The 20,883-nt window shown below is 38.2% G+C and overlaps 1 protein-coding gene across 2 annotated transcripts; it reads right to left on the bottom strand.

Annotated features, from left to right (window-relative positions):
• Nucleotides 1–219: 219 nt before the first annotated feature.
• LOC104096862 (magnesium/proton exchanger-like) lies at nt 220–7,213 on the bottom strand. Of its 2 annotated transcripts, XM_070196498.1 has the most exons (10): nt 7,047–7,213; nt 4,680–5,142; nt 3,910–4,085; nt 3,543–3,661; nt 3,248–3,408; nt 2,660–2,787; nt 1,784–2,000; nt 1,545–1,674; nt 1,049–1,124; nt 220–689 (listed from the first exon to the last, which is right to left on the bottom strand). In XM_070196498.1, exons 2-10 carry the CDS (start codon nt 5,071–5,073, stop codon nt 519–521), a joined length of 1,572 nt encoding a protein of 523 aa, XP_070052599.1. In that variant the 5' UTR covers nt 5,074–5,142; nt 7,047–7,213; the 3' UTR covers nt 220–518. The 2 variants fall into 2 exon arrangements, with proteins under 2 accessions (XP_070052599.1, XP_009601604.1); XM_009603309.4 differs by lacking the exon at nt 1,049–1,124 and having other exon boundaries at nt 7,047–7,208.
• Nucleotides 7,214–20,883: the final 13,670 nt, after the last annotated feature.

Below are 20,883 nucleotides of genomic sequence, written 5' to 3' on the forward strand. Positions count from 1 at the left end.
ATTTGATGGACATTTTCATATTTCAACTTTAGACTTAGTAGTCCTATTTAATTAATTAGATTTTAATTTAGTGTAGGGGTAAAATGGTAATCTAACTTTGGAACTTTTAGTATGATTGGCCATACCTTAGTAACCTGATACAACACACTTGTGTATCATCAGATCCCATGAGTTGCATAATTCTTGGTCCTGACATTTAACACATTTGTAACTCTCCTCTTGCAAGAAATTCAATAAGTCACATCTTTATATATCATTGATCATTACAATGACTAAAGAAAATTGCGTGCACAATTGTATTGCATTATGCAAGTGTACATAACCATGAGGGCGGACCTCGCTAGGAACGAACCAGCGATATTTAGCAAAACCTTGATTTGGACTAAGTTTGCTATATGATCCCGGAAACTCTGAGAGATGATAGCACAACAAATATGAGCCATAAAAACATGAAAAATATGCAAGTTACCCATGCCCAAACTTTTGGCCCGCCAAGCTCAGCACCGAGAGTAAGCCGCCTAAACACCAAAACACCGATACATGCTACGGAAGTGGAGAAGAAAACAAGCAAAGAGAAACTTAGTCCTTCTGCATTCTCTATTCGTAGTGGCTCCTTGTATGCAATGTAGTTGTACAATGTGTCGATGAACCAGGGTACACCGATGCCTATATAGATGTTCACCGAATTGCTACAAGGAAGAACGTATGAACGTAAGTCAGACACCAGGATATCTAGTTTCAAGGAATGACAATGTCAAATTCACATTTTCTATAAATTATGAGAGATTAAACTAAGTTAATCACAAAAGTGCATCTTAAATGAATAACAATGTTTTGGCTAACTACTACGTTTAGGAGTCGTTTGGTGCACATGTTAGTTAAGACAGGATTATGATGCAGTGATTGTTTATGTGGTGGAATACTAATGCAGGGGTTGTTTATCTTTATGCGGTGAATAATAATACTGGATAGTTATATGGGGAATAATAATTCAAGGATTGTTATGAAGTGAATAATAATACATGATATTTATGTAGGGATTACTTACTCCAAGGTCATTTTTGTCTTTAAATGCTTTTATCCCCGAATAGCTAATACACGTATTCTTTATTCCATATTTCATTCTGCATAAAATAATATATATAGATTATCACATAACTTAATGCAGGCATCGTTTAATGCCCGCCTACCTGACACTACATAAAGTTATGCCAGAATTATATTTTCTTATACGGCCAACCAAACGTTGCATTAGCTATAGGGAGATTATTTTTTTCTAATCCCTCCAACCAAAAATTGCATTTATTTTATGCGAAATTTTATGCTGGAATTATTTTCCAAATCCCTCCAACCAAAAAGACCCTTTAGTCTTTTACCTAGCTAACAGGGGCAAAATTAAAATTGATGAAATTCTAAACCACCTAAAAGGGAAAAATAAAATTGGAAAACAAAGAAAGCAATTTGCCAAATCTCTATGGGTGGCATGCCTTCTAGTTAATTTAAGTACGTAACAGGTAAAGGGCATAATTAGCTGACGAAGAAACCTGCAGGTAATGTTAGCAATGGCAGAGTCGGCTGTAAGCTGCCGTTCTGCAGCAATTTTGCTGGCCACGAGATCAGGCCATGAGGTTCCACCTGCCAAAGCTGTGAATGCAATGACGTACGGATTTATTCCTGCAGTTACATTGTGTACAATATATATTCTTAGGTCAGAGCAAAGCATATAGGCAGAAGAACATTTATGATCATTGAAAAAGCACTTAATCTAAAGGAAGGGTGAAACCTGTAACACAGCTTATCAAATCAGTGAGCTTTGTCACGACATAAGCTATTCCGCTGATGAATATCAACGAGCATATGAAAGCAATCCACCCGTGGGCAATATGATATGGTGGCACAAACGCAAAAAGAAGCTTCCACGGTAGAAGAAGTGACTGCCAGAAAATTCTTGCGAGACGTAGGTATATATTATTCAATTTTCTGGATTCCACACTTTCCAACTGTAAAGATTTTTAAACAAGCCCATTAACCTACCATTCACCTCATTTTTCCTAAAATAGGGACGGGGATAAAAATAACATAGAAGCCCCCAAACAAAAGAAAGAAAGAAAAAGAAAAGAAAAAAGAGAAGGAAAGAAACCTCAGCTGGGGTAGGGAACACATAGTATGGCGTAATAAATCCTTAATTTTTGCATCTTCTTCATATGCATGGAGTTTTAGGCCTGGATTCAGTTTTGGAGGCCACATGTACCAGTTATTTGAGATTCAATTAAAGATTTTGCTTATAATGCAGCGACATAATTACGGTCTCTCAAAGCGGTTTAATTTTTTTTTCTTTTTTCCTTTTTCTTTTTAATAATAATGGTGTTCGGGATAGGTTCCGCACACCTCGACTGTTCCAATAGGTACCTGTTACCTCCTACTAGTAGAGGTACCGGGTAACTCTGCTCAGGAAACTGGTTAAACTAGGACATGCACATAGTACAGTAAAATGGAGTAATTATCCACTCCACATTTAGCAAAAGAGTGTCGGTAACTATAGAAAGCGACAATTGTTTATACTGTAACACATACACATGACTGTTTGTGTCAGAATAGTATTTCAGCCACTGCGACATCAAATAAAGAAACATAATAAGACAGTATAAGAAAACAGTACCATGAGAGCATCCACAAATTGATGCTTCCAAATTGAGAGGAGATCAGATTCTTCAGGAATGATATTGCCATTACGGGGCGTGGACGATTCAGTGACATCTTCACCAGCTAAGTTTTGATAAAAATGAGCTGTTGTTACAGAAGAATTGTCAGAACAAAATTAACTACAAAAAGATCATATAACTTCTCTCAGTGTTTCAAATTCATTACCATCAATACTCTTATACCTGCATGTGTTGTGTAAATACCCAGAACTTTTAGTACTCCCTCCGTCCTAATTTATGTGGCACCGTTTGACTGGGCACGGAGTTTAAGAAAAAAAAAAGAAGACTTTTAAAACTTGTGGTCTAGAACAAGCCTTAAACATTTGTACGGCTATAAATCATCTTATTAAGGGTAAAATTGGAACTTTAAAATTAAATTATTTCTAAAAATAGAAAGGTGAAATTCTTTTTGGGACAGACTAAAAAGAAAAGAGTGCCTCATAATTCGGGACAGAGGGAGTATCTATTATAAGTCAAATTGTATCACATAACCGGGAAGAATCGGATATCCAAGGTAAAACAAAGCATCTCTTTCTTGAAATTACCTGTCCCTTCTCCTGAATGAATGGAAAAAATATCAACAATTCCGCTACTTTCTTCTTCACCAACTTGAGATACTTCAGAGTGTGGATCATGAACCTTGTCAAGAGGCCTATATTTAGCAGCCTCCGCAGGCACCCACTCCTCTGGCCTCTCGGCTCTTTCTCTAAATAGTTGAAAGTATACACAACGCACAAATTTAGGTCATTTTCCCATATGAGAAAATAAAAACAAGCTGAAACAAAAATCAATTAGAGAATTGGCACAATACAAAATTTATGATAATAAACATAGACATACATAGGAAGGGATAAATAGGGCCAACGCTTGTCCTGTGCATACGCATGAATCAGCAATAGCCCAAATTGCAACACTGTTAAGATAGACTCCCACAAAGTTATAACATTTGGACTCCAGACCTACAAAATCAAATTATATTCATGAACAGGACGGCGTTAACGGAATCCTTGTATTGATGTGAATAAATGAAAGAGGACTAAGACATTTACATTTACATTTTTGCACCATGCACATTTCATCAATAAGATAAATCTGATAGCTCAAATTAAAACACTGGAAAATAGACTTCCCATAAAGTTACAAAATCTCTGAACTTCACATAAACTACTGGTGAATTTTAACGATATGGAAAATTTTTAGCAGATACCTCTAAAATTATATACAGCCAGATATAGGCCCAAAAAGACCAAAAGAGCTCTACAAGCCAGACTCCAATATCTGATATCTTCTTCAATTCTCCAGCTTTAGGAACCACCACGCAAACGGCATGTATCGGAAATAGATCAAACGCAGCAGAGCCGACAAGTGTTCCCGGACCTAAACCTGGCCAAGTCAAATTGTGTATTAGCAAGGCAACTGATGCCCAAGATTAAGTCAATTTTCTGGTTAGCTAGTAGAAGTGATACACTATATGTAAATGCTTCAACAACAATAAAACATGAAATTTAGTACTTTAACAGTTTTAAACTATTCAAGCTATGAACAAGCTTTTCCAACGGAAGTCAGATTCTCACATTCTATCTTCTCAATAGAGAAAAGAAAAAAAGGAAACGATATAGCACGAAACTATATATAATATTGGCCATAGCACAAAGTATATTGACCTATTAACATTTTTTAAATGAATATTAACCGATTAACTCTTGATTTCATAATTAACATCTCAGCATGTCTTAAGCAGAGGTGGAGGCACGATTTAAACTTTATGGGTTCTGAAGTGCCACCGAACACCTAACTCGTCCTAGTTACTAGGTTTGCAATTAAATATTTATACATATCTAATAATATAAATACTATGAGTAAGAGAGGAATGTGAAAGTTTGATGCCATGCTTTCCTACGTCCGTATTATGAATAAGAGAAAAATTATAACACAAACTAAGTATTCTGAATGCAGAATAGGAAATCCAGAACAAACCTCCAGCATATAAATTTCCAATATTTCGTATTGCATCAATTGTAGCTAAAGATATCTGTGGAAAGCTAGTCCCAAATGCCAGTAGAGTGATGTCTGCAATTGTGTAATTCCACACCTTTTCATCTTTGACGATTTTCGTGCCTCTGCGAGGGTCTAGCGTCTCTACAGTTCGACTATGCTTAACAACACTTTCCATTGACCGGAAAAACCGAGCAGTTATAGCTGACAATCCGACAAAACAATAGGCAAGACCCAAAAAGTACAAGAAAGCCCGAAAGCCTTTGCCTAAAAAAGTTTCTAAATGGAAAAGTAAATAGGCATCACATTTTTCATGCCCAAATATATTTGAATGTCCATTTGTGCTGTCGGTGGTGTAGTTACCCAGCGACGGCATCTCGACAAATATTTTCTATTCACAGTTCAAGCGCCAGAAGAATTATTCTGCCCAGCGGATGCAAGAGACCTGTCATTTATGCAACAATTGTTGATAAGCTATTAAAGTCAAGAGACAGTCCTAAAACAGTTCTCATATACAAAAAGATTCCCGAGAGTTTCTTTAGCACGTCAGGCGACAGAAACCTGTGCACAGAAAGTCAGTACACAAGGGGAGAGATGTAGCCCAAATATTTGCATCATTAAATATTAATAATATGAAATAAAGCATGTGCAAGTACGGAAGAAGGAAGTCATCAGACCATGCAGATCAATTTCCAAGTTAATTGTATAAGAGTAAATACTTTGGCACCAACAGAGACAAGCATGAGATTGCCTTCCTTGGCATTTTACTAGCCAATTCAAGTGTATGATGAAATTAGATATTGTGAAGGAAAGAAGTAACAACAACTACAACATACACAGTGAAATCCCACAAGTGGGGTATGGGGAGGGTAGTGTGTACGCAGACCTTACCCCTACCTCGTGAAGATAGAGAGGTTGTTTCCGATAGACCCTCGGCTCAAGAAAAGCTGTGAAGGAAAGAAGCACGAGATAGAATTTGAATCTTAGAAGGGGTTTTGAGACAAATTACACTAGTAGCTTTTTCTGAGGAGAAGCTTGCGAGTTTAGATATGGGCTGATCTCGAGCGATTTGATTACAGGATCACATGGCATAACTTTAGCATTTACTGATGAAAGTTTCTATTCTTCTAACCCAAAAAGTGAAGTAGAGTGCCAAGATTAGCCTTAACTATTACTCCTAAGATACTGGTTGTCGAGTAAGAGTACATATAGTACAAGAATTAGGGTATCATCATAAATATCTCTCTCTCTCTACTAGATGCACACACTTTGCACACGCATTCTCAGTTCTATTCTCTAACCCCTGCTATTTGTAGGAACCATTAGGAATGCAAGTGACATGCAAATAACTTTAGTGAAGCAAAACACTCCAATAAAAGGAGTTAGAGATGATCCGAAGGAGGAGAAAAGAAAACCATGACATTTAATCAGCGCCATTTATCATTTGTACTTCATCCCCATAATCTCGCCTTTAATTTTTCTATCAACAAAAAAATTCTGCTATGCATTATCCTTCCTAATTCTACAGAAAACTTGCTAGTAATTAAACACTAAGAAATTAGACAATCCCAATTTGCAACTACACTGGGTCTGAGCTAAAGTTACTCACTCAACTCTGTATATGTGTTAAAAAATCACTAAAAAGTACAGGAAATAGATTTCGAACCCAGTAAATCAAATGGGTTGTGGTAGAATTCCAAACTTGAACCATAGTGTTCAAATCTTGGATCCAACTCGACTATTGCGGCTAATGCAATACAAAACTAAAGTGCTGCAAGAACTATGTTGTTAACTTTGTTCACTAATCACTCCAATTATACTCTCTCCTATCCACATATATGCCAAATTACTATAAACTTCTTCCACATTGAATAAAAATTGAGTCTTTACACAGAATAAATAAAAAATTAAAAAAAATTATGACACACCAGAATGGGAATTCATTTATATGGACTGTAATAAACAAGAGCGTGGTCACCAAACAGGGGGGAAAAAGTACTTTCTTTATATCAGAAATTGCAATTATCAAGAATTAGGTAGACTTGAGCTATTAACCATTGGCCAAAGCTTAATTACTTCAATGATTAATAGACATCCTAAGATAAATTCAGCTTCAATACACATTTGGGAAGTCATATAGCTAAAAAAGAAGCAATTTTTGTACTCAAGATTCTAATTTCAAAAGCACAAAAAAGGGAAAGAAAAACAAATAAACAGCAAAATAAGCACTCAGCAGTAATTCCAAGATTGTTGGAACACAAGAAAACAAAAAGGGTAAGAGAAAAACAAAAAATCTGAATCTACAATAGATCTTACAAAGATTTGCAAATGGGTTGCTGGGAAACTTACTGTATATAAATGGCATTTTGCTCCATTTTGGACCGTCTCTTAATTGGGGTCTTGATAACGAAGGAGTAATTAGGGACTCAAAAAGAGGTGTAGACAAATGTGGTGTCAATTATACAGGGATAATACATAAAAAAACCATTGAGGTTGTCTCACTTTACCCAATTGCACCCTAAACTTTACACGAGTCTATGACCACTTGTGTTTGTTTGAACCGTAATAAATACCAATTGCGCACCACTTTCACCAAAATAATATATTACACGCACCAATCATATTTTGACACGTATTTTTCTTATTTAAACTATTTATATTTTCTTTTTATTCATTATTTATTTTAAAATTATCTCTTTTTTTCATCTTTTTTTTTCCTTCTTTTTCGTCACATTGCCACAGCAAGCCATTTTCTTTTCTCACCTTCACCCCTCCAAGTCGCTTATACTCAATTTTTCCTTTAAATTTCTTACACGCGTAGTGGCGAACACAAAAATTTTTATAAGTGGTGTCACATTTTGTAATAAATGAACAAATGAATAACTATAATGACATCATATTTATTATTAAAAAAAATAAAATTCAAAACATTACTATAAATCTCTGTAATAAGTTTTTATTTTCTTAAATCTATTAATGATAGTCTCATTAGAAATACTAGTACCAAGTATGTCTTTTTTCAAGAATGATTTGAGTATGATAGTCTCATTAGAAATACTTGTACCAAGTATGTCTTTTTTCAAGAATGATTTGAGTATATTTATTGTCAACTTGACTAACAAATAAATTCTTGCTCAAGTGACTTTTGTTGTTGCTTAATTTTGTTAGAGGTCAGTGGTTCAAGCCTCACTAATACATAATATATTTTAATTCTTCTTTAATAAATACTTAACCAGTTGAGCAACAAGCTATTTTATTTCAAGTGGTGTCATATTATTTTCTATGTATTATCTGGTTTTGCGTATGTTTATGTATGCATTTAATAAATCTTTTCAAATCGCTTCCCATAAGACGAGTTTCACGTGATTTAATGTACCAATTTTTGAATAATTCATCCATATTTCTAATTAGAAAAGCTTTACAAAAGTCACCAGAGAGATGGCAGACGAATTTTCAGTTTCGAACTTTAAAAATAGGTATCACAATCTCTTTCGATAATTTATGTTCAGTTCTTCAAAACCGAGCAACTAAATTTTCGTTCCTCACCTTCAATCCTTTTCATAATCAAGGATATTGAACAATAACTTGATAATAATCTCAAACAAAGACTAATGGAGGTATAGCCTTCTAAGAAGAAGAAAACAAAAAATGAAAGCAGAACGTGGGTGCAAAGGAAAAAGAAAAAGGAAAGGAAAAAATAGAAAAATAGAGAAATAAACATAATTGGGGCAATTATTTACTTCTCACACGCTATTATTGAATTTATTACACTTTAAACAAATACAAGGGGTCATAGGACCCTCGCAAAATTTAAGGGTGCAAAGTAAAACAATCCCCGTAATTATGTATTATCCCAATTATATACGAGAAAAAGACGTGCATGGAATGAACGGTGACCTGATTTTCCCCTGTTGTTTCGAAGGTCCAAACCAATAGTAGCTTGATATCTGTGTTCAAAAATGTAGGAGTGTTCAACATAAGTAGGGGTCATGTGAAACACGCCAAAGACATATCTACGTCAATGTAATAAAATCCACTCTAGACTTCTATTTTATGGTAGTTTTATTAACAACTAGTTATACATTGATTGTAGTTGGTAAATTTAATATAACATACTCTTGAGTAAATTATGGGTGATTTGCACAAATAGGATCATTTGGTGACACGGTCTAAATTTTGATCTCGATACGAAAAGTCTTGAAAAAATAATTTTCGAATAGAATTTTGAAGTATGCTGGTTAGAATTTTATGAGCAAGTCTTATGATGATTCGACAGAATTCTGACGGCCTTTTTTTTTTTTGCAATTTGCCACAAAATTTTGACCGGCTATTGCATTTTATAATTCTGACCAGCATTCCTGGTGTTTTAAAATTCTTACCAGCATTCTTTAAAATTCTGACCATCATACTTTAGAATTCTGACGCAGGGCTATTTTTCAAAACTTTTTTTAATTGGGTGAAAATATAAACATTGATTTTAAATAAGTACATCCAATGTAATTTCACCATTTGAAATTTGATGGGTTCAATAATAAATAGCAGAATATAATTTTGTAATTTTTCACTTATATATTGATGTTCCAAATCAAAACAACTGCGTATTGAATTCATAGGGGAAAAGGTTTGAAATAGTCCTCTAAGTTTTAGCTTTGTTCAATGATCTTTGTATTCAGCTTTCTAATTTCAAAAACACAGAAAGGAAGAAAAGAAAAACATAAACAGCTGAAGAAGCACTCTGGAGTAATTCCAAGATTGTTGGAAACAAAAAGAGCTAGAGAAAAACACAGTATATAATAAAAGGAAAAGAAAAGATTAATCTACAATATATCTTACCAAGATTTGCAAATGGGTCGCTGGGAACTTACTGTATAAATCCTCAATATCCATTTTGGACCGTTTTATTATTGAAAAAAAGGGATAAAAATGGGGTCTTAACTAAAAATATGAGAAGTGTGTGTATGCACAATTACAGAAATGTGGTGGGAATATATACAAGAAAAAGACGTGAACGGCGAATAATAATATAAGTAGGTAACGTGAAACACGAGATAGACAAGATCTACATCAATATAACCAAAATCTGATTTGATTAAAGCAACTTCTTTAGAGTTTAGACTTTTATGGTAGTTTTATCAACAGCTAACTATTCGATATGATTGTAACATACTCATTGATTGAGTTAAAGTCCATTGCACTATTTAATAAATATTGACTAGTAACCTAGAATAAATAGGTAATACGTAATATGTTATAAATGTAAATTATGTTATGTATAAATTTTCTAAATCGTCGGTACATATAACTTATATGACGGATCCACCATTTAAATTTGATTGATTCTATCTTTTAATCTTTACTAATATTTGATCCGTTGAACTTATACAGGAAAGCTCGCGAACTTTTGGATGCTCCATTATTGACATTTCTCGTTAGTTTCCTTGGTTGTCTTTTTGTAATCCGAGCAGTTGTGTATTGGTTTCATCAACTTTCGTTTGTTAACTAGTTGGAGCTAGCATTAGAGTTACGGGTATGATAGAGTCACCGCCCCGCCATCGCACCTATTAATTTTCGGCAAAACCAGCGATAGCGAGCCTTGTCCGAGCTCAACTCTCGGACTGTCATCAGTGGGCCATGGTTGACATCATACCCCACAAAGTCTGCCTTTCCGGCTTTTCATGCAGGAATCCAGGCAGCTTCCCATGCAGGAATCCAGGCAGCTTTCCATGCTAAAATCCAGGCAGCTTTCCAGGCTGGAATGCACCAGGCTGCTGCAACAGCCTTTCCAGCCCTGCCAACTACCCCTTTGTTTAGCCATTTTAGTTCTATAAATAGGCTTTGTACTCATTCTTTGTAAGGCATCAAATATTGAATAACACAACAGAAAATTGGCACTTGCCTCCCAAATTCGAGTCTCTTTATTTCATAGCTTTCTTGCTTGTTTCGTGTGATTGCCATCGCTTTAGCACGATTGTGCTATTTATTATCTAAGGGCTGAAGCTAAGTAGCAGTAAGGCTAACTTTGCTGCCCTCGCCGAACCCTCAGAAAAACGGTTCCGCGACAATTGGTACCAGAGCCTAGGTTCTTGCATGGCTAAGAACTCACAGCGTAACATTGAAGAAACCAACATTGAAGAGAACCCAGAACAACAAAGAGGCATGGGTCGAAAGCGCGACAAAAGTAGGGCCAGGGATGCATCTCCACCTGAAAGCGAGTTGCTTCCCTATACTGCACCCGAAACTTCTCAAGCTATATCTCTCGATGAGAGAGTTTGTATGATAGAAAAGGGTTTAGAGGTCGCACATCGTCGTATTTCCGCTGCAGAAATCAATATTTGTTCACTTGAGTCAGTTGCCCTTGATGGACTTCAAGAAGTCAAAGGGAACGTTCAGGAGCAAGATGACGGGCTAAACAACCTTGAACTCAAGCTCACTGAGGCTTTGTCTTCCTTACAGGCAGAAGTTGAAGCTTTAAAACTGCGTCTAGAGGAGACAGCAGGAACCACCGGGCGAGGTCCCATCACTGTCCGGGAAACATGTATTGAAGCTCCTAAACCCAAAGAATTTCGGGGTGAAAGAAGCGCTCAAGACGTGGAAAACTTCTTGTGGCGGCTGGATGCTTATTTCGAACATGTAAGCATTGCCAACGATGCTGCCAAAATCCGAACGGCAGCCATGTATTTATCAGAAACCGCCATACTTTGGTGGCGCAGAAAGAAGGCAGATATGGAGAAAGGAACGTGCTCCATTGATACTTGGAAGCAGTTCAAAGAGGAGCTAAAACGGTAGTTTTATCCTCAAAACGTTGTGCACAAAGCTCGCCGACAGTTGAGGGAGCTTAGGCAAACATCCTCCATCCGTGAGTACGTAAAGGATTTTACAAAACTCACCCTTCAGATCCCCAACTTAACCGGTGAGGATCTATTATTTCATTTCTTGGATGGCTTGCAGTTTTGGGGCAAACAAGAATTGCAAAGGCGACAAATCGACAACGTCGATGAGGCTATTATAGTAGCCGAATCATTGGCAGATTTTCGGACCGAAGCGTCTAAGGGAAATAACAATCGGAGCCAAGTTGCTGCTTCTCCAAAGATGGACACCCACCGAGGCAAAGGCAGATTTGTTCCCAATCGGAACAATGATAATCGAGGTAACCGCAACCACTCTTCTAATTATCGCAAGGATTACGATGAGAAGAGGAAAGGAGGAGCACCGAAGGCTGCCCAGCGAGATGTTTGCTATCTTTGCGGAGACCATTCTCATGCTGCTCGAAATTGTCCTACTCTGAACAAATTAGGAGCAATTGTAGCAGCACACCAGCAGCAAGGACAAACTGATGCGCCTACTGACAGGCAACCTGAGGAACGAAGAGCACCAGCTGATGGTGCAGGACAAGGGAAGAACAAGGTCGTAGGCTTGTTCAATCATATGGCCTTGATAAACCATATGACCATTACCGCTATTGCTGCCCAACCGCCTCGTGTGAGGCCCCGTGAATCTTTATTCGTCGATGCCAAGTTAAACGGCAAAGACGTACGCATCATGGTGGATACAGGTGCGACTCATAATTTTGTGACAGAGGAACGAGCTAGGGAGCTTGGACTTGTCTTTATATCCAGCGACACGATAATGAAGACTGTCAATGCCCTTCCCACTACCGTTCATGGCTTTGCTCCTAACGTACAAATTGCTTTAGGAGGATGGCAGGGATTGACGGACTTCACCGTTGCTCCCATGGATGTCTTTGACATCATTCTGGGATTGGACTTTTGGTACGAGGTCAACGCACTTATTGCACCCCGTATCAACCAGCTTCACATAAGCGATCCTGGAGGTTCGTGTATTGTGCCCCTTATTCGGGTACCATAAACTGGAGTGCATCTGTCAGCGATGCAACTTGTGAAAGGTTTCAAGAAAGGAGAACCAATATTTCTTGCAACCTTGACGGGAATCGTTGAGCATTCCCTTGAGGCAGTAGCATTGCCTCCCCGCATTGAGCAAGTCCTTGAGGATAATAAGGACGTGATGCTGGAAGAACTTCCCAAACATTTGCCACCACGAAGGGAAGTTGATCATCAGATCGAGCTGGTTCCAGGGGCAAAGCCACCTGCCATGTCGCCTTATCGCATGGCGCCCCCGGAATTGGAGGAATTGAGGAAGCAACTCAAGGAGTTGCTAGAGGCTGGCCACATACGACCATCCAAGGCACCTTACGGAGCTCCTGTCTTATTTCAGAAGAAGAAGGAGGGTACCATGCGGTTATGTATTGATTATAGGGCCCTTAACAAGGTCACAGTGAAGAACAAGTACCCTATCCCTCTCATTGCTGATTTATTTGATCGCTTGGGGCAGGCCAAGGTGTTCACCAAGATAGATCTGAGGAAAGGTTACTACCAAGTGCGGATTGCCGACGGAGACGAGCCCAAGACAACCTGTGTTACACGATATGGGGCTTTTGAATGGTTGGTAGTGCCATTCGGTTTGACCAACGCTCCAGCAACCTTCTGCACTTTGATGAACAAACTATTCCATCCTTTCTTGGATCAGTTCGTTGTCATCTATCTAGATGATATCGTGGTTTATAGCAACGATATGGAAGACCATGCGGAACACCTTCGTAAGGTATTCAAGGTACTAAGGGAAAATGATCTGTGCGTCAAACGTGAGAAATGCAGCTTCGCACAGCCCATAGTACAATTCCTCGGGCATACAATCAGCCATGGGGAAATTCGGATGGATAGGGACAAGGTGGAAGCTATCCAGGACTGGGAAGCTCCAACAAAGGTACCAGAACTTCGGTCCTTTCTCGGCTTAGCCAACTATTATCGGAGATTCATCTTCAGTTACTCGGCTATTGCATCCCCCCTCACTGACTTGCTGAAGAAGGACAGAGAGTGGGAATGGAGCGACATATGCTAGAAGGCATTCAAGAAACTCAAGGCAGTAATTACCAAGGAACCCGTATTGGCCCTGCCTGATTTCTCGAAAGTATTTGAAGTCCAGACGGATGCGTCTGACTTTGCTATAGGAGGCGTACTGATGCAAGAAGGCCATCCTATAGCCTTTGAGAGTCGAAAGTTGAACGACGTTGAAAGGCGTTACACGGTCCAAGAGAAAGAAATGACTGATGTAGTCCACTGCCTAAGGACTTGGCGTCATTACTTGTTAGGGGCACATTTTGTTGTCAAGACTGACAACGTTGCAACAAGCTACTTCCAAACACAGAAGAAGTTATCTGCCAAGCAGGCTCGTTGGCAAGATTTCTTGGCCGAATTCGACTACACCCTGGAATATAAACCGGGGAAAGCTAACGTAGTTGTCGATGCTTTGAGTCGCAAGACAATATTGGCAAACATGGTTAGCTCAGCAAGCAGTGGCATCATCAAGACCATCAAAGAGGGTATACAACATGATCCCGTGGCAAAACAGCTTCTTGCCTTGGCCAGTCAAGGCAAAACTCAGCGATTTTGGGAAGAAGATGGTCTCTTGTACACCACTGGCAAAAGAGTTTACGTGCCCAAATGGGCAAATCTCCGGCGTACTCTGCTGAAAGAAGGTCATGACTCTGCCTGGGTAGGTCATCCAGGGCAAAAACGCACAATGGCCCTAATTGAGTCTTCTTATTATTGGCCTTGGATGCGGGACGACATCGAGGTATATGTACGCACTTGTCTAGTTTGTCAACAAGACAAGGTGGAATCCAAGCTTCCTGGGGGTTTACTTGAGCCGCTGATAGTTGCGGCGAAGCCATGGGACAGCATAACCATGGACGTCATCACGTGTTTGCCAAATTCGGAGGGATTTGGCACCATTATGGTGGTTGTCGATAGGTTCACCAAGTATGCAACATTTTCGGCCACCACTATCGGTTGCAAAGCTAAAGAGGCAGCACGTATATTCTTGAGGGACATCATGAAATATTGGGGCGTGCCTAAGCACATCATAAGCGATCTAGACCCTCGTTTCACCGGCGCATTCTGGAAAGAATTGTTCAGCTTGTTGGGAACTCAACTGCACTTCTCAACAAGTTTCCATCCGCAAACAGATGGACAAACGGAAAGGATTAATGCCTTGCTTGAATGCTATCTAAGGCATTATGTCAGCGCCAATCAAAGAGACTGGGCTAAGCTACTGGACATAGCTCAATTCTCTTACAATTTGCAACGCAGCGAGGCGACTGGGAAGAGTCCCTTTGAGATTGCAACTGGGCAACAACCCAACACTCCTCAATCATTGCCCACCAACGTCGGATTGAAGAATCCGGGGGCTTTTCACATGGCCAAGTTTTGGGAGGAACAAGCCGATCTAGCCAGGTCATATCTTGACAAGGAAGCCCGCAAAATGAAGAAATTTGCGGATAGGAAGCGTCGTCCAGTCAACTACAAGATTGGAGACAGGGTCATAGTGAAATTAAATCCACGGCAGTTCAAATCACTGCAAGGCGTACATCATAGTCTGATTCGCCGATATGAGGGTCCATTCGAAATTGTTGCCAAAGTGGGGATAATATCATATCAACTGGACATGCCGCGTCATCTGAAAATCTATCCAGTCTTCCATGCTAGCCAATTAAAACCATATTTCGAAGACATGGAAGACAAGGATCGGGCGCAGTCCAGCCGAAGCCAAATTTTTGCTACTCCGCCGGCAACAGACAAGCAATTGGAAGCCATCATAGACCATCAGTTGGTCCGTGGAAAAGGATGGGGCAATTCAAGCGCACAGTTCCTTGTTCATTGGAAAGGAACTTCACTAGAGGAGGCATCATGGGAGAAGTTTGAAGATTTGTGGCAGTTCAGGGAACAAGTCCACAATTATCTTCAGTTGTGTGGCGTCGGGGTCGTCGCCATTTCAAGTGGGAGAGCGTGCATCGCCCCGCCATCGCACCTATTAATTTTCGGCAAAACCAGCGATAACGAGCCTTGTCCGAGCTCAACTCTCGGACTGCCATCAGTGGGCCATGGTTGACATCATATCCCACAAAGTCTGCCTTTCCAGCTTTTCATGCAGGAATCCAGGCAGCTTCCCATGCTGGAATCCAGGCAGCTTTCCATGTTGAAATCCAGGCAGCTTTCCAGGCTGGAATGCACCAGGCTGCTGCAACAGCATTTCCAGCCCTGCCAACTACCCCTTTGTATAGGCATTTTAGTTCTATAAATAGGCTTTGTACTCATTCTTTGTAAGGCATCAAATATTGAATAACACAACAGAAAATTGGCACTTGCCTCCCAAATTCGAGTCATTTTATTTCATAGCTTTCTTGCTTGTTTCGTGTGATTGCCATCGCTTTAGCACGATTGTGCTATTTATTGTCTAAGGGCTGAAGCTAAGTAGCAGTCAGGCTAACTTTGCTGCCCTCGCCGAACCCTCAGAAAAACGGTTCTAATAACTTCGGTTCAAACTTTGGTTTAAAGATATAATTTTTATCTTTAGATATTCTCATCCTATATTGCTTATACGCATGTTCTTATTTCATACTCCCTCCGATTCACAATAAGTGATAAATTTATTTTGGGCACACCCATTAAGAAAATACTAAATTCTAGACAAAAATAGTTAGTGTGACTAAACTACCCTTAATTAAATATTGCGGCATAGTTAATGTGAGGAGTAAAAGACTTTTTAGGGATACGTACGTAAGGGTAATTTTGGAAAAACAAATTGAATTTTTTCTTGATTATATAAATGGACACTTATTTTAGACCAAAATAAAAAAGTAAATTGGTCACTTATTGTGGACCGGGGGAATATATAACTAGTATATTTTCCATACTCTACGGTCTATTTGAGAGTGTGCTGATCTAATTTAACCATGGTAGAGGTAGGAAATTGTTGCCGAATATAAAGATGAAAATAGGGGCCATTTATCATCTACATATTTGGTGCTCTATTCAGGATTTGACGGAGATATAAATAGAAAATATCCCCAGCAGCAGACTCACAACCTGGTAGTCAACATAACAAATATTCATATTTGTCGATATGCTACTGCCTGGTTACTAAAATCATCATAGATTATTAATGCATGCACTCCATTATCAGTGTAAATATTCCCCCATTGCACAAGTATGAAGATATGGTATATAAAGTAGTTTTTATTATATAAGATACATTGCATATTTAACTGGCAGAGAAGATTTAGCGGGATTTGAACATGAGTCTCCAAGATTTGCATTCACTTCATTTACCACTAGGCCGAATCCATGGGTGCTAGTGAAACACCTAATATTATGTGGCATTTAAGAGCACTTTATGTTTATCGGGGTTACAAAGCAGACTAAACCAATGATTACCTACAGATTGTGATGACCCGATAGGTCATCTTTAATTGTAACCTTCATTTCTGTGTTTCAAGACCTCGAATAGCTCCATTCAGCCTTTTTTGATTTGCGTGCACAGTTCGTATCTTTTTCTGGAAGGTTCTTATGAGAAAATTGATGAAAATGTGAAATCGTGCCTTAAAAACTCATTTGAGTTGATTTCGATCAATGTTTTATTTAAATGGACCCGGATCAGTGTTTTGAAGGTTATGGTGGGTCCGTATCATGATTTGGAACTTGGGTGTATGCCCGCAATCAAATTCGGAATTTCCTAGCTTGATTTAACGCCATTTGTCGAAAAGTAGATTTTTAAGGGTTTAAAGAATTCTTAAATTTGGCCATAATTAGATTTTTGTTGACATCGGGTCCCAATATAGATTCCGAAAGTTCGAACAGTTTTATAATAATATTTATGACTTGTGTGCAAAATTTGAAGTTATTCCGAGATGCGTAGGCATGTTTTCCGTTAGTTTTTGAAAAATTAAAAGTTTTGATTTTAAAAAGCTTGAATTTCTAAAGTTTGGCCTGAGTTTGACTTTATGGTAACAGGCCTAAAATTTGGTTTTGAAAGTTTGTACAAGACCATTTTGCTATTTGAAATTTGTCTGCAAAATTTGGCGCGATTCGGAGTTGATTTGATAGGATTCAGACGCTTGATTGAAAATTTGGAAGTTCTTGAAATTTCTTTTAAAATCCATGCCTTTTGGTATTCAATTCTAAATTTCAGGTGTTATTTTGGTATTTTGATTGCGCGAGCGAGTTCGTATCATCTTTTAGGACCTGTGTGTATGTTTGGTTGAGGTCCCGAGAGGTTCGGGCGAGTTTTGAATAAGTTTGAGCAATTCGGCACTTTGGGCCGCAGAACCTCGAATCTGCACACTTGCTAGTCTGATTTCGGAAGCTTATATATTTTAATCTATAAGGAATTTGGAGATGATCCAAAAATGTAAGTTGTATCCCTTTGAGTCTAGTTTTTAGAAAGTTAAATCATTCATCATTTGGATATTTGTATAGAAAGTTATGGTCGATTTACTAAAAATTGGTACTGTAATTTCTGCTTGGAAAACTGCTGAAGCAGGTCGCCTCTTTAAAATGCGACCTGCCTGGAAATAAGTTGCCTGGAGCAGCTTAAAAATGCATTTCAGCTTCTTTTCTTCATTTTTTTTAAAACTAGTCCAAGAGTGGGCGATATTTGAAGGGTTCTTCACGTGTTTGTTTGGGATTTGAGTCGTCTGGAAGTTGTTTCACACGAGAAGGCTAATTTAGAGTGTCGGTCTACCTTCTTTGAGGTAAGTATCTTGCCTAACTTTGTGTGGGGAAAATACCCCTTACGAGGTGACGAGTACGTACTCGGGCTTAATTGTGGAAATTTGACCGTTTAGGACCCTTAGGTTCTTATGTTCATTAGTTATGAAGCTGTTTTATCATGTTATATCCTCCATTTACTAAATTTACCCTTACATGTCTTATTTGGAATTAATTGATTCATGTTTTACCCTTTTTGCCGATTGAACTCTTATGTGCCTTAAGTGAAGTTATTGCCTCTTTTATTGCCATACTATCTTTTCCGTAATTGCTTGTCCTTAATTGAAGTTATTATTATCTTTTTCGTAAGTGTTTATTCTTAATTGAAGTTATTATTATCTTTTTCGTAGTTATTTATCCTTAATTGAAGTTATTATTATCTTTTCTGTAATTGCTTATCCTTAATTGAATTTGTTGTTATCTCTTTCGTAGTTGCTCAACCCTAAATGAAGTTTTGTTATCCCTTTTCATTGTTGACTCATCCTTATTTGGAATCACTGTTACACATTATCTCTTTATTGTTGAGCTATTCTTGTTGAGACCATTATTCCATGTTGTGTCTTTCTTTGTGAGCTCCTTCTTCCGTTTCTTTGTGTTCTGAAGTTCTTGTGTTGATTTACTTGTTGTATTCTTGTCACACTCCAAAATCGAGGAGCGCGACCGGCGCTCAATCGAGTGAACCCGACCGAGCAAGCCCGTTAGATTTTATTCTACCCAAACTCATCCATGAATAAAGATAATACATATTATCATTAATTAGACGAAAATGTGTTCATGTCTACAATACCAATTCATTTCCAATAGTTTCATCATTTTTAAAGTCTCAAATGGACAAGTAATACGTCCACAACATAACATAGTTTGTCTTTCCCCAGCACCAATACACAACCCACATTATGTCTACGAGGCCTCTATAGATAAAGAAGAGTACAATGATAATGCCGACAACAAGGCCCCGGCTATACCTCAAATAGAATACACAAAGTACAAAAGATCCATGACCCCGGAATGAAGTGGGGCTACCAAGTCAGCTGGGAAGAAGGTGCACTACTATCACTGACCAATATCTCCTGTTGTGGAACCACCTGCATCCATTGAAAGATGTAGCGCCCCCGGCAAAAGGGACATTAGTACTGTCGAATAGTACTAGTATGTATAACTAAACACCCTCTCAATAGAATGACAAATAATACAAATAAGATTATCATAATATCAATGAAAGTCTTAATCAACATCAAACCTCAATTTAGGATCAAGACAGTGTTCAAATTAATTTCCATATCTCACATTGGGAGATTTTTAGTATCGATATACCATTGTCCACAATATCATTATTCACAATACCGGTACCACCGTACTCTTAGCACGGAGTCCGATCACGACCCGATCGGCTAGGCCATCTCAATAGAGACATCAACCACAATTTCTCTCAATATCAATACCACTGTCTTTAACACGGAGTCCGATCACGACCCGATCGGCTAGGCTATCCATTAGGGACATCAACCACAATTACCATTTCAATTACAATTTCCAGCGCAATCACCACCATGTGTGCGGCTTGGTGTCCGATCACGACCCGACCGTCTAGGCCATCTTATTTGAGACATCAACATTTTTATATCAATCATCGCATTTCATAATACTTTCACATCTTATCATTTCATTGGCACTAATGGCCATAATTTTAAGGTCATTCTTGGCACGTTGGCCATGTTCAGTATTTCATGCTCACCTTATCAATTTCAAATACCATTATCATCAGCAACAATAAATACAACTCAAATCAAGGTGTGTAGTACACATGTGAGCAATTTAGAGTCTAAGGCACATAGAGATATTTCACAAAATTTTGGCATAATAGCCTTCATTTGAACTTGACTTAAAGTCGAAATATTATTAATGCACAACCCGTATTTTAACACATCCTCAATTGGTAACATAACATGAATAAAGCATTTAGAATGCTTGTTGAATATATATCTTTCAATCCAATCTTACTCGGAATAGCCAGTCTCATAATGAATCACTCGGGACTTACATAATTTACATGAATATTGTGGAATTCAATTCTAAGAGAAGAGTTTAGCCAACATACCTCACTTGAGCTTCCTTACACTTTAAATATTTCGAAATTCTTAGCAACTTCAATCTATTTTAGAAATATAACAAATTGAACCAAAATTAGGAAGATGATCATGGTTCTAGTTCATTTGAGCATTTTATCAAACACTAGATGTGCATTAAGGTTTCAAGGTCCTTTCATGGAGGATTCCATCATCCCACAATTCAACATTTACCATTTTTAGCTCAACAATCTTTCTACACCCTTTGATAACACATGCATGTAAAATAACCAACCCTCTTACCCAGAAATTATCTTGCTTATTATCCATTTCTACACAAAATTTGAAATTAAGGGTTAGGGTGTAGAATCTTACCTCTAGGATGAAGACCTAGTGAATTTCCCTTCTCAATCTTCCAAAACTTGGGCAAGAATTGAAGAACAATTATTGGAGAACACCTTCTCACTCTAGGGCACCTTCTCTCACTCTAAAATATTA

The sequence above is a fragment of the Nicotiana tomentosiformis genome, chromosome 2 (genome assembly GCF_000390325.3).
Source record: "Nicotiana tomentosiformis chromosome 2, ASM39032v3, whole genome shotgun sequence".
In the NCBI taxonomy this organism is placed as follows: Eukaryota; Viridiplantae; Streptophyta; class Magnoliopsida; order Solanales; family Solanaceae; genus Nicotiana; species Nicotiana tomentosiformis.